Below are 12,540 nucleotides of genomic sequence, written 5' to 3'. Positions count from 1 at the left end.
GAGAAATCACCCCCCAGGGGGGATGGTCACGCCGCAATCCCTTCTCCTCCATTCTCCTCTCAGGATCTTGGGCACGCACGCACACGCGCCCGGCGTGAATTTTAAGCCACCGGGTCCGGGATGTGAACCGCGGTCGACTACGTGAGAGTCCAGCGACATAGCCATTACGATAACTGCTGGTTTCCAGCAAACATTTTTAAAGTTGATTTATTATAAAGTGTGGGTGGGTGGGTATGTGTACAGGCACCATACACCCTACTATCTCTCCCCGACTGTCCTGTCTTCCTTGAGACCAGCTGCAGGCCACTGGTGGGGCTCTTATGCATCTTGTGACCATTACCTTCAGCCCTGGAATTGGCCCACGGCCATGCACACCCCTCCCACAATAACAGCACAAGATTAGGGGCACAACCCTAAATAGACCCTGCTGATTCTGTTACTGAATAAGCTCACTTTTTATTTCTTTCTGCTATAGGGCATTTATGCTCACCACAGAGACAGGGACAGGAGGAGAGAGAAGGAAAGTGAGAAATCCCTTCCCAGGGGGTGCTCATCAGGATTCTGGTCACACAGACACCGTGTTTTTCAAGCTGCTGGGTCCAGGACTCCAACCATGCAGTCAGCCATTCGGGTCCCATTCGAGTTAACCACCACGCCACCTGCTGGCCTGAGTGGTTCCCTTTTTAAAGTCACATTCAGTCTTATGAGTAATTTACTTGAGTGTCACCTCACCCTTACTAAATTATGGAGGTATTTTTCGGTTTTTTAATTGATTGTGTTTTTTTTTTTTTCCTTTTATGACAGAGAGAGAGACAGGTACCTTTGGTAGATCTTGCCACGCCATCCTCTCCCAGGACTTGCAGTCAGCCAGGATCACGAGTGTGGCCTCCCTGGGCTCCCAGCTTGCTCAGGTCAAACCCGGATCTAAACCTGGGGCCCTCGTGTGCTCCACATCACTCAGTGGGGCCCGCCACCCGTGCCACCACAGCCAGGCCGCATTGCGAGCTTTTGAGTACCAATGGGACCCGACATGGTTCAGTGTCTGTGAGACAGGAGGGAACTGAGGAAGTGACTCCCCAAACCCGAAACCTGACAGGCTAGAAGTGGCTGAGAGATTGGGTCTGGACCAGTTGGAACCAAGATGGCATCTGGAAGGCCCGTGGCCTTATCACGCCCTCGTGGCACATGCTAGTGTGCCAGAGGATGTGTTTGCCTGCACCATGATAGTTGGAATAACCATAGAAACGACTGGAACTCCCCTTGTAAGACCAGAAATTGGGAGGGACAGTGGTTCCAGACAACCACTGCCTCTTTGCCCGAAAAGTTGTGAATAAACTGCCCCTTCCTCAGCCAGGCTTTACGCAGAGCCATATAAGGCTGATGCCCCAGAGGTCTGGCACTGCCCTGCCTATGGTGAAGCCCTTCCATCTCTCCTTTTGGGTAACAGTTCCTTCCCTCAAGGAGGAAGGAGGAAACTGTTCACCCAGCACCTCTCGCAGGGCTGCTCCACCTTCGGAGCTGTCCGCTCTGTACACTTCCTTAATAACCCTGCCGTCACTCTCCCTCAATGCTCGCTCTTGACTTCTTTCCTGCACAAAGCCAAGGCCCCTGGCACCACAGGTAGAGACCACTGAGGGATGTTATTGATCGAATGATCCAAGGACTGACCTGTTCTCAACTCACACCGCCACGCTCCTTCCCTCTGACTTTAACTGTGCTTCCAGGGGCTCTGGTCCCGCTGTCAGGCTGAGGAGGAAGAGCTGCACTGCCCTCATTCTGATGGCTTCCAGTGAATGACTCCACGCCCTCCAGATCACACCGCAGCCTGCAGGCCCTGGTCTGCAGCAGACCTTGGGTTGGCCCAGGGAGGCACATCTCTGAGAGCACGTCTGGCATCTACCCAGCTAACATGTAAGCTCTCCAGCTCCTTCGCAGCCACAAGACGCCCAGGCCATTAGGGCTGCCCGGAGCCTGATATTAATGAGCGATGCTTTCAGCATAGCTCGACTCCCCTTCCTGGACGCCAGCCTGTCGGGAGCGTGGACAGAGCCCACTGGCAAGTGCATGCCCTCCAGGCCTGGGTCATCCCAAGGCTGCCCAGTGAATGGACGGCATGGGAAGGATTTGGTTTCTCCCCCTCCATCTCCTATCTCCATCTCCCACCCCTTCCTATATGCTCTGTTCACTATCTTCTTGTGTCTCCTTCTCACTTTCTCTCCTCCCCCTTGTCTTGCTGTTTTGTTGTCCCTCTCCTCCTTCATCCTGTGACTTCCTTTACTCTACTTTTCACATAGTTCTCTAATTCTGCCTCTTTTTCTCTTAATAGTATTGTGGGCATCTTTCTATCTTTACAATTCCTTTAGAACTCGTTGAAAAGTGTTGCTTTTAGGAGCCAGGACAGTAGCAGGGTGGGTAAGCACTGTGCAGTGGGAGCCAGACCCCATGCTGTTGACAGTGGTTTGAATCTCAGATCTGGAAGCTTGAAAAGTACTCCAGGCACATGTGTGTCTGTGTACCCCAAATCCTGGTGGGATGGGAAAAGAACTGTGGCATACCCAGCCCCACTGGAGGATTCCCTGTCTCTCTGGCAAAGGCAAGCAGTCTCTGACCAAAAAAAAAAAGGAAAAGAAAACCATATTTTAAAATGAGTACATGAGTATATAGGGTATCATAGAGGTATACCATGATATTCTTTTTTTTTTTTTTTAACAATTATTTTAAGCTCTCCTGAGAGGCTAAAGCAATGTGGAGAAAATGGGAGTGACTTGAGAGTGCAGTTGCCACCAGGAGCCTTCTCAGCAACTCAAGAGTGAGATGACTCAGAGGAGCTCAGAAGCGGGAGGAGGAGGGATTTAACACGGGTCCACTCTCTGTGCTCACCAGCCAGTCAAGAACAACACCCAAGGGCTCATCAACTGCCTCAACAAAAAACTCCTGGGCCATGAGAGGGCCTTCAACAGGCACTGCAACATGGCGCTAGAGAACGTAAAGGAGATGTGGACTGTGGTCCCCAAGAGTGGCAAGGGCAAGAAGAAGTCTATGCCAGTCAACAAGGACCGCTACATCTCCAAGATGTTTCTGTGTGGGGACTCGGTCACCGTGGTCCTGCAGAATCCACTCATCGCTGGCAAACAGAGCCTCTTGCCCACTCTCAGGACTCACTCCCCTGTCCTACCAAGACCTGTCCTTTGTGATGGGAATAACAAAATCCTATATTTTTCTTGGGACCAGCAGTTACAGTAATGGCTATGTCACTGGACTCCCATGTAGTCGACCGTGGTTCAAGTCCCAGACCCGGTGGCTTAAACTCACGCTGGGCGCGTGTGCGTGCGTGCCCAAGATCCTGAGAGGAGAATGGAGGAGAAGGGATTGCAGCATGGCCATCCCCCCGGTGGGTGATTTCTTGCTTTCTGTCTCTCTCTGTCTTGTTTTCTTTTTCTCTCTGTCTGTCTAGTGAGTGCACATGTCCTATAGCAAAAACCTCTCAAAAGAAAAAAAAAAAATCCTGGTTCTTCTTTAAAAAAGATTTTTATTTAACTTTATTTATTTATTTATTTATTTAAACTTGACCAGAGAAGGACAGAGAGAGTGAGAGAGAGGGACAGAAAGTGAGAAAGCAAGCTGCTTTAAATAAAAGAATAGTAACTTACCTCATATGGCTTTTGTGAGATTAAATGAAATAATAAATATAAAGCCTTTAGAATAATGCCTGGCATTTAGTAAGCCTTCAAAAGGTATTAGCTAGCATAAAACTGGACCTAGAACAACTGATACTGCAAATAAGTTAGGAACAAAATACACACCCGGTTTCCTTTCCTCACCCGGTTTCCTTCCCCCTTAGGCCCAGCAGGAAGAGCCCAAGCACCTAGAACCCTCTCTCAGTTGGGACCAGTCTGCTTTGACCAGATTGTGAGTTCTTGGAACCGAGGCCATGAGTTACTCAGCTTTGGAACTGCGTGCCTAGCACATTCCCCGGTACAGGGGCAGATCTGGTACATGTGTGATGAACAAACAAATGAATGCAAGTAATTCTTGCAGCCCTTTGCATGGACTAGAGAAAGCAGACTGACTGACTGATAGGAGGCTAGATCTAGTTTTGACAAGGCAGACCAGAATTGCATGACTAGCTTGGGACAGTAGTGATCTCCTCCTTACCCTGCCCCTCCTGGGGGCTACTGGCTCTGAGCCAGCAAAGCAGCCTGGACCTCTCAAGTGCACTGCACAGCAGGTGCTTGCTTTGCCAGCCCCACCCCAGGGTTTCTAAAGAGGTGCCCATACCTCTGGTTTTATTGGCTAGAGGTTGGCACAAGCAGGGTTTCATCCCACCAACCTCCCCTAAGCTGAGGGCATGCACAAACTGACTGCCTGCCTGCATGCCAAACACCCAGGCACTCTGCAAGCTTCCTCGAAGGACAAGGAGGGCTGAGGGCGGATGTCATCACTGTCCAAGGGCTCCACCCAGAGCAGCCCGAATCTGTCTCCCTGCCCCTTCTCACCTCTGGCTGTTTCACTTTCTTAAAAGCCTCCCCTGGACCCCCGGAGCCATTAGATAGTCCTTCTGGTTCTGGGCAACAGCTAGTACTTTCCCTCCCTCAGCCACTCAGCATCCAGCTGGGTCTTGAATCAATACCAGGGACCTGGGTGTGAACGGAAGGCGCCTGCTTGTTATTTGTCATTATTTGCCTGAGTGGGAGCATTCCATTCCTTCGCATACCCACGTTCGCTCCCCCTCCATTCTCTCGCTCTCTCCCTCCTCTTGCTCTCGCTTTCTCCCTCTCTCGCTTTTTTTCCTCTCTCTCCCCCTCCCTCTCCTTGGGAACTGGTTCAACCAGAGTACAACCAGCTCATCTGCACCTGGCCCTAGGGCGCCCAAAGGAGCTGCAGAGCAGGCTGCCGGCAGCAGCGCGGTTGCGGGCGGCGGTGTGGACAACACAGCCCGGGCCCACTCGCTCCTCCCGGGAAGCCCATGCCTGGCTGGCGCCGCCCGGGGCTTGCTCATGAGGCCTCTGCCGAGCAGGAGGAGGAAGAGCTGCGGCATCTCCCTAGGACTCTTCGCCCTCTGCATGGCCGCAGTCAGTTGTCTGCAGAGTAAGCATGGGACCGGGAGCCGGGATACCAGGGGCGCGGGAGCGAGGGGGTGCGGGGCCCGGGTTGCCCACCTTGTCCGCTGAGGACTCCAGGTGAGCTGGGGCAGGCAGGCACTGAGCCACTTGCCCGCGGGGCTGGGCGCTGGCGAGGGGCCAGGACCCAGCAAAGACTCCCTAGCCCAGAGCCACTCCAGGGCCCGGCTCGGGCTGCCTGGTGAGCCAACAGTTATCAGAGCGGAAGCCAGCCAGGAGATAACAGACTCCCGGCCCGATGACTGCCCTTGGCAGCAATTTTTCTCTTTTCCTGGAATAACCAGAATGCAGCTCCCAAGGGTGCACACACCCTGCCTCTACTGTGGAGAGCCCCCTCTATCCTTGCGAGGGCTTCCCAGACCATCAGCGTGTTCTGCAGGACTCTCCATCGGCTCAGAGGAGCCAAAGCAACCTGCTCCCGAGGAGATGGGGTTGGGGGACTTCAGGTTGGAAGTTGGGGCCTGAATGCCTCCAGGATTAGGGGGTGGGGGCGATGTAGTCCACAGCACCCACCACTGAGCAGTTAGCTTCGGGTGGGCTGGCCCTAGAATCCCTGGCTTGCTGTCTGAATGTAACCCACAATCCCACAAACTCCCAGGGACACACACAATGGAATACAATGCAGTTGTTTGTTTGCTATAGAGAAAGTGTGCTGGGGGGGGGGTGGTATGGGGAAATGGGGTGATTTCCCACCCCATACCCGGCCATGCAGCAATCCCTTCTCCGTTCTCTGGGTTTTGGGGCATATACCCACAGCTGCTAGGCATGTTTTCCGAGCCACCCAGCCTCCTTAACCTGCTGGCCCGACATAATGTGATCCAATATGGTGCCATTTTACTCTCCTATTCTCACTGTCATTATCGTCATTCCCATTTTGCAAATTAGAAAATAGTTTTAGAGGATGACCAGAGCAGAGCCACTGGAGGTGAGAGGCCCTAGAGGGAAGGCCAGCTCTTACTAAGCATGGATGTGTTCACCATCCTCTGACTTTACAGGATTCTTCATTGAGTCCTCAGGGCAACTCTATGAAGTGTTACTCTTATCCCTGTTTTACAAGTGGGAAACTGAGGCACAGAGAGGTCATATTACTTGTATAAGGTGACCAGCTTGTCAGTGGCTAGTCCAGGAATCAAACCAGGCAAGTTAGCACCCTTGACCTTGACACCTCTAGTTACAACCCATCTTTGGAGGTTGCAAATCTCAGAAACCCATTAAGAGAGTGTGACTGACAGCCATCGCTGTACAGCCTACTTCATCCATTCATTCACTCACTCACTGCCTGCAGGAAGCAGCCAGAGCGGGACTGGGGACATGGTGGTGCACAGGTTTAGGAAGTTAGGGGGCTTTCCCTTAGGAAGCTGAGGGGCTTTCAGGAGAGACAGGAAGCACACAAGCATGCCAGCCTTGAGTGGCAAGCCTTGAAAGACAGCAGGCTCTGTGCTCTGGGATCCCTGGAGACTCAGATCCCAGACTTGGGAAGCCAGCACAAACTATCCAAAGGGAGCCACACCTACCTGGAACTAAAAGACAGCAAGTAGCAGCTGGAGGAATAGGGCAGAGGGAGTGCAGAGTGTCCCAGACAGGGCAGCACGTGCAAAACCTGGAAGACAGGTAAAAGTTTGCTATCACCCATGGCCTATCTCCCGCACAGTGATGAGCCCCAAGGAGGAAAAGCCCTCTTTCTCAGCTTTGGCCCTGAGCTATGCCCAGTGCTAGCCAGGGCCTGCCCCTTTAAAAATGCTAAATAAATGTTACAACTCTTTTAGAACTTGTCTAGCAGGTGTTTTAGTTTTTATTGAAAACCCCCCCAAAACAAGCAAAACGATGAATGGAGGACCAGCAGTTGTTGTAATGGCTCTGTCCCTGGACTCCCACGTAGTTGACCGTGGTTTGAGTCCCAGATCTGGTGGCTTAAACTCACACCGGGTGTGTGCATATGTGCCCAAGATCCTGAGAGGAGAATGGAGGAGAAGGGATTGCGGCATGGCCATTCACCCTGGGGGGTGATTTCTTGCTTTCTGTCTCTGTCTTTCTGGTGAGTGCATGCACCTTATAGCAAAAACCTCTCCAAAAAAAAAAAAGTGAAAAAAAAAAAAAGATGAATGTATGTGTGTTTGCCCGAATGTGGTCTGGGCCTTAGGGCCAGCCCTCACCAGCTCCCTCCTTTCTCTGCCTCTTCAAAATCTTCCATCCAGAAAATAGAATATTGGTTATCTATCGATACTGAAGCCTGTGGTTAAGCATGCCCACAAACGCAAACTCCCTGTGTTTGAAGCCTTTTCTCTAAACTTGCGCTTTATGGACTAAATATTTGTGTCTTGCCGAGGTTCGTATGTTCAGTCCTGACTTCCAATGTCACGGTGTTTGGAGGTGAGCCTTTGGGGTGTAACTAGGTTTAGATGAGGACATAAAGTTAGAGACCTCGTGATTAGATTTGTGTCTTTTCAAGAGGGACCAAGCACTTGTGCGCTCAATCGCTCTCTCTACCATGTAAGGACAGCAAGAAAGTGGCCATGACCAGGCCAGAGATGGGGCCCTCACCCAAAACAATCTGGCAGCACCTTGATCTTGGACTTCCCAGTCTCCAGAACTGTGAGAAAGAAATGTCTCTTGTTTAAGCCACAACTCTCTATGAAAATCTGTGACAGCCTGAGCCGACTAAAACAGAGGGTTAAAGGCTTGTCCCCTGAGGAAGTTGACAGACCTCATGCAGCAGGCCTGGGTGGAGCACCTTTCAAAGCGTCTCACTCATTTCCTCTCCCCACTCTTAACATGGTGAAGTAGCCATTGGGCCTGTGGGGAGCCAGCACTCCCTCTCACTTAGAAGCAGCTGGTCCAAGACTAAAGCAGGATAGTTCAGTTAATGACCTGGGTCAAAGTCACTTGCTGCCTTTGCTCCAAACCCAGTTTCTAAGACGCTGCCAGTTCCACAAACGCACTAGCACTCTCATGCATGTGTGTCCTTTAACAGGGTGGGGCCCAGGCTAAGGAAGTGACCCATGAGTCACTCATGACCTAGAGAACAGAGGACCAGGGTCAGGGCTGAGCTGATCTGAGGAGGGAGTGAACAGACCCAAAGCCTGCATTACCAGAATATATCTGAGGGTTCTGGATTTAGCTGATCACAGGGATGGGGGGAGGGGAGGGAGAGCTAGGGTTGGAGGAATCCCCTCAAGCCCTTTGGAGACTCCCAGATCCATCACTGAATAAAAAATCCCCGCTTGTCACCCGGAGCTGCTATCCATGTGACACATGTTGATTGAGCACCTACGATGCTGTGTCGGGCTACTTCAGGCTCTGCATTGGCCCTGATGCAACAGACAAATGAAGTATGTCCTCGCTCTGCACTGCCCAGGGGCTAAGCAGAGATCCTGTGCATTCCTTTCAACTGCTACACATAGAGCATTGTATAAATATGCTACTTTTTACTTAGCCAGCCTCCTCCTGACCGCCATTTCAGCTTTCAGCCCTCGCTCAGGAGGCCATTCCCCAAGTACGGGTGACATCTGCACACCACATGGAGGAAGTGCCAGGCCCCTGGATTTAGGCATCCCCTGCACACTGGTGTGGTATTCAAAAAGTGCATGGAGGACTAAATTGAAGTTATTGAGATGTGCGGTCAAATAGAAAGTCACCCAAGTTTCCTCATTCCTGATCTCCCAAATCCTCCCTGAGTATCCTCCCTGCTGGTCCGAGAGAGGGGCTGGGGCCAGGAGACCCTTCTTTCTCCATTATCCCCAGGACCTAAGAAAGGATAGCTATATACTTTATCACTGTAAGACCTTTTCTTTTTCTTTTAAAATGGTTCACTATATAAAGTCAGGAATGCATGCTACAAATCAATAGCTTCACTGTGATCTCTGGCAGCCTGGACCGAGCTGAGATCTTCCAGAGTGGATATGTATTGCCCCTGCAGTCCCTGAAGGCATCCTCCCTGGAGAGTCAGAATAGGCTTCGTGGAGAAGGTGAGGCTGATCTTAAGAAGAGTGAGCGTACGACAGAACAGGGTGGGACGGGCACTGCGGGAATGCAGCAGGTGCTCAGAAACAGGCAGATTTCTTCTGGGGGGCTGGCAGGGTCTAGATGTGCCTAGCAGGGACCTTAGCTAGTGCCACACTCAGATTCCTTTGTACTGGGCCCCCAGAGCTGTGCGGTCAGGACCCTGGTCAGGCCTCACCTGGCTTCCCTGGGCAAACAGGCTTGGGGTAGGAATGCATTTACTCATCAGCAGAAATGTCCGTGGGAGAAAGAGGGGCCTGGCAAATTCCAAGTTAGAAAATGACTTTCCCGTAACTGATTTACTGGGCTGGGAAGTCATTGGCCTTCCCAGCAAAGGGGAGGTGGACTTGGTGGACCATGAAGGGGGCACAGCACATTCCTTGTCCACATATCCAGCTATTGAGAAAACACACTGGCCCTTCCCCTCGCTGAGGCACACCCTGGGGGCCGCACGGGCCTGCGCCACGCTAACCCTGAGGTGCAGAGAAGCCCAGCTGGCAGGAGAGGGTCTGGGACCAGTGCCAGTCCCAGCGCTGCCCATCATCCTTCTACGTGAGGTCATCGTCCTCTGAGCACGCTGGGTGAGGAGAGTGGACGTGCTGAGTGGTTTTCAACCACAGCTGCAGGTCAGAGCCAGCTGGGAGCCGGTGAGGACGGCGGACGCCCACACTGACTCCAGATCCGTTAAGTCAGCCTCTGAGGGCAGGATCCAGGCCCTGCTGAGTTCTGCTTTTCAGCTCTCAGGTGATTCTAATGTGTGGCCAGGCAGGAAGCTCTTGGACTGGACTATTTCCAGGTCCCCTCTCTTAGTATGGTCCCATGGAAACTGTGTCAGGAAGTATGCACATCTCTCACTGTCCTCAGAACACCTTCCACTGTCGTGGAGTCTCCCTGATGTCTTATCTGTGGTTTTACCCATATCGGAGGGTCTCACATGTCAATTTTTGATAGAATTAGCTATCAGAATGGGTTCTGTGAGGTTTCAATGAGGTGATGGACGTGACGCAGTCGGCCCAGGGCCCGGTGCACGCTCCTCCCCAGTACACACACACGTAATCAGCTGGTGGTGCTAGTCTTCACCCACGCACTCCGCAGAGACCCTGCTTGATGTCTGCCTCACCACCACATCGATATCGAGCGGGTCAGCATGTTCTGGAAGGCCTCCCGACTTCCAGATGGGTACCCTAAACCAGACCGTGCCCCACAGTCTCCAAGGCTGCCAGCCCTGCTCCTGCCCTCCTTGCCCCTCACAGACCTCCTCAGCTTCATGGGGAAGGCTGCCATCCCGCCTAACACCCCCCTTTCCCCCCAGCGCCTGGCATCATGCTTGGCTCCTGCCCAGTCCTCCAACCTCATCTCCTAAACAGCCTTCTCTGGCTGGCACTCAGCTCCTTGAATTTACACTGCCCCGCAGTGTTACAGTAGACTGCCCTGCAGCGTCAGCACAAAGACCAAGCCTACTTTAAAGGTCGTTAATGCCTTCTCCAGGTCTGGCCGCTCCCTACACCCACCAGTCACTGTTACCCTGGTTTACAGCACTCGTTGCTATCTAAAATGCATCTCTTGTTTGTCTCCCTTATAGAATGTAAGCTCCAGGGAGCCCTGTCTTGTCCACCATTGTAGCATCAGCTGCAGAACCTTGATCAGCGCCTGGCATGTAATGGGCGCTCACTAAGTATCGCACAATGAATGAATGATGTAAGTTGGCTTCAGTGTAACTCCGTGTAAGTGTGCCCAACACCTAGCACTCCATCCTGCAGGTCAGGGCGTGTCCCTGTATATTCCCCAGTCCGCCATCAACGCCACCGTCGAGGAAGACATCCTGCTCTCGGTCGACTACACCTGTCACGGGGTGCCTACTATTGAATGGAAGTACACGTCCAACTGGGGGGCTCAGAAGATCGTGGAGTGGAAACCAGGGACTCAGGCCAACATCTCCCAAAGCCACAAAGACAGAATCTGCACCTTTGACAATGGCTCCATCCAGCTCTTCAGTGTGGGCGTGAGGGATTCGGGTTACTACGTCATCACCGTGACAGAGCACCCGTGGAGCAGCCAGTCTGGCACCATTGTGCTGCATGTGTCTGGTAAGACCCACCAGAAGCTGGGGGCCCCCGTGAGCTGTGTGTGGGAGGATGGCGTCACTGTCCCAATGCATCTTCTCCTCTCCCTCCCTCCCCCGCAGAGATCCTCTACGAAGACCTGCACTTCGTTGCCGTCTTCCTTGCCTTCCTCGCTGCTGTGGCCGCCATGCTGATCAGCCTCGTGTGGGTCTGTAATAAGTGTGCGTATAAGTTCCAGAGGAAGAGGAGGCATAAGCTCAAAGGTAACGTACTCTCTGGGCCTGTGACGGTCATTCATGGTTTTGAGGCCGGGGTAGTCTGTGGTGTCTTGTTCTCACCGAGGAACCAGGGTGCAGGTGATTTTCAACTCCTTGACTTGTTCATGCAGAAAGCACAACTGAGGAGATCGAGCTGCAGGATGTTGAGTGCTAGCCAAGGCTGTACCCTAGCATTCCTACCTCAAGAGGAAAACATCATTTTCCAGCAGAAGAAGCAAACATAGGCAGCCCACACGACACCTCCTGTGTGCCTGCTGCAGCAATCCTTCCTGTTGGGACAGTGGAAGTTAAACTTGACTGCCTGAGGTCGGAGACCACGGATTGGACGGTCGGTCCTAGGACTTGCATTAAGTTCAAGGAGACAGTGATGAGGCTTTGAACCAGGAACTTTGCTTGGCTTCAGCTTCAGGGCCAGGTAGTGCATCACCAATGCCGAAGTGCAGGCATTGACCCTTGCTCCAGCACTCGCTCTGGCCCAAGGAGGGCCTGTTGGAGAAGTCCCTGGGTTTTCTGTAGCCCCATCAGTGCATGCTCTGTGCCTTTGTGCTCCGGTCCACCGCACACACCCTTTGCCTTCAACCAGCTCTCAGGTCCACACTACTGCTATGTGAGCTGCTACGAGAAGTTGGAGGCACGGAGGAAACCTGCAGAGGTGGCGAACTGAGGGGTCCTGCTGTGCTGAGGAGATTGGCTTGGAGGTGAGGGCAGGTGGCTTGGAGCTTTAGGGAAAAGAACTCGATGCCAACAGTTGGTGTAATGGCTATGTCGCTGGACCCCCATTTGGGTGATTGCAGTTCAAGTCTTGGACCCGGTGGCATAAACTCACGCCGGTCACATGTTCATGCATGCCCAAGATCCCGAGAGGAAATGGAAGAGAAGGGATTACAACGTGAACATGCCACCTGGGGGGTTGATTTCTCACTTTCTGTCTCCCTGTCTCTCTCTCTCTCTCTTCTAGCAAGTGTACGTGTCCTATTGCATAAACCTCTCCCCCCAAAAAGAAGTCAATGCAGTCTTGAGAGACCAGCTTTGGATACAAGGAATAGGGAGAAAACTTTTCTCTTCCTTACTCCAACATTA

At 52.4% G+C, this 12,540-nt stretch overlaps 1 protein-coding gene, 1 non-coding gene and 1 pseudogene across 3 annotated transcripts; all 3 read left to right on the top strand.

Moving 5' to 3' along the window:
* The first annotated feature begins 1,980 nt into the window (after positions 1 to 1,980).
* Positions 1,981 to 4,647, top strand: LOC102502476 (small nuclear ribonucleoprotein Sm D2 pseudogene; annotated as a pseudogene).
* VSTM5 (V-set and transmembrane domain containing 5) lies at positions 4,521 to 12,259 on the top strand. 2 transcript variants are annotated; one of them, XM_006162565.2, is made up of 4 exons: positions 4,521 to 5,088; positions 10,880 to 11,206; positions 11,305 to 11,445; positions 11,571 to 12,259. In XM_006162565.2, the coding sequence occupies exons 1-4, from the start codon at positions 4,998 to 5,000 to the stop codon at positions 11,612 to 11,614; spliced, it is 603 nt and encodes a 200-aa protein (XP_006162627.1). In that variant the 5' UTR covers positions 4,521 to 4,997; the 3' UTR covers positions 11,615 to 12,259. The 2 variants fall into 2 exon arrangements, 1 of the variants encoding a protein (XP_006162627.1); XR_003546849.1 differs by lacking the exons at positions 11,305 to 11,445; positions 11,571 to 12,259 and having other exon boundaries at positions 5,007 to 5,088; positions 10,702 to 10,958.
* LOC114004792 (U7 small nuclear RNA) lies at positions 6,867 to 6,927 on the top strand. The gene has a single exon (XR_003546865.1). It is a non-coding gene; the product is annotated as a U7 small nuclear RNA (small nuclear RNA).
* Positions 12,260 to 12,540: the final 281 nt, after the last annotated feature.

This window comes from Tupaia chinensis, unplaced genomic scaffold (assembly GCF_000334495.1).
Source record: "Tupaia chinensis unplaced genomic scaffold, TupChi_1.0 Scaffold140218_1, whole genome shotgun sequence".
NCBI classification, from domain to species: Eukaryota; Metazoa; Chordata; class Mammalia; order Scandentia; family Tupaiidae; genus Tupaia; species Tupaia belangeri.
The sequence above is the reverse complement of the archived record's forward strand: the minus strand, read 5'-3'. Positions and strand labels throughout refer to the sequence as shown.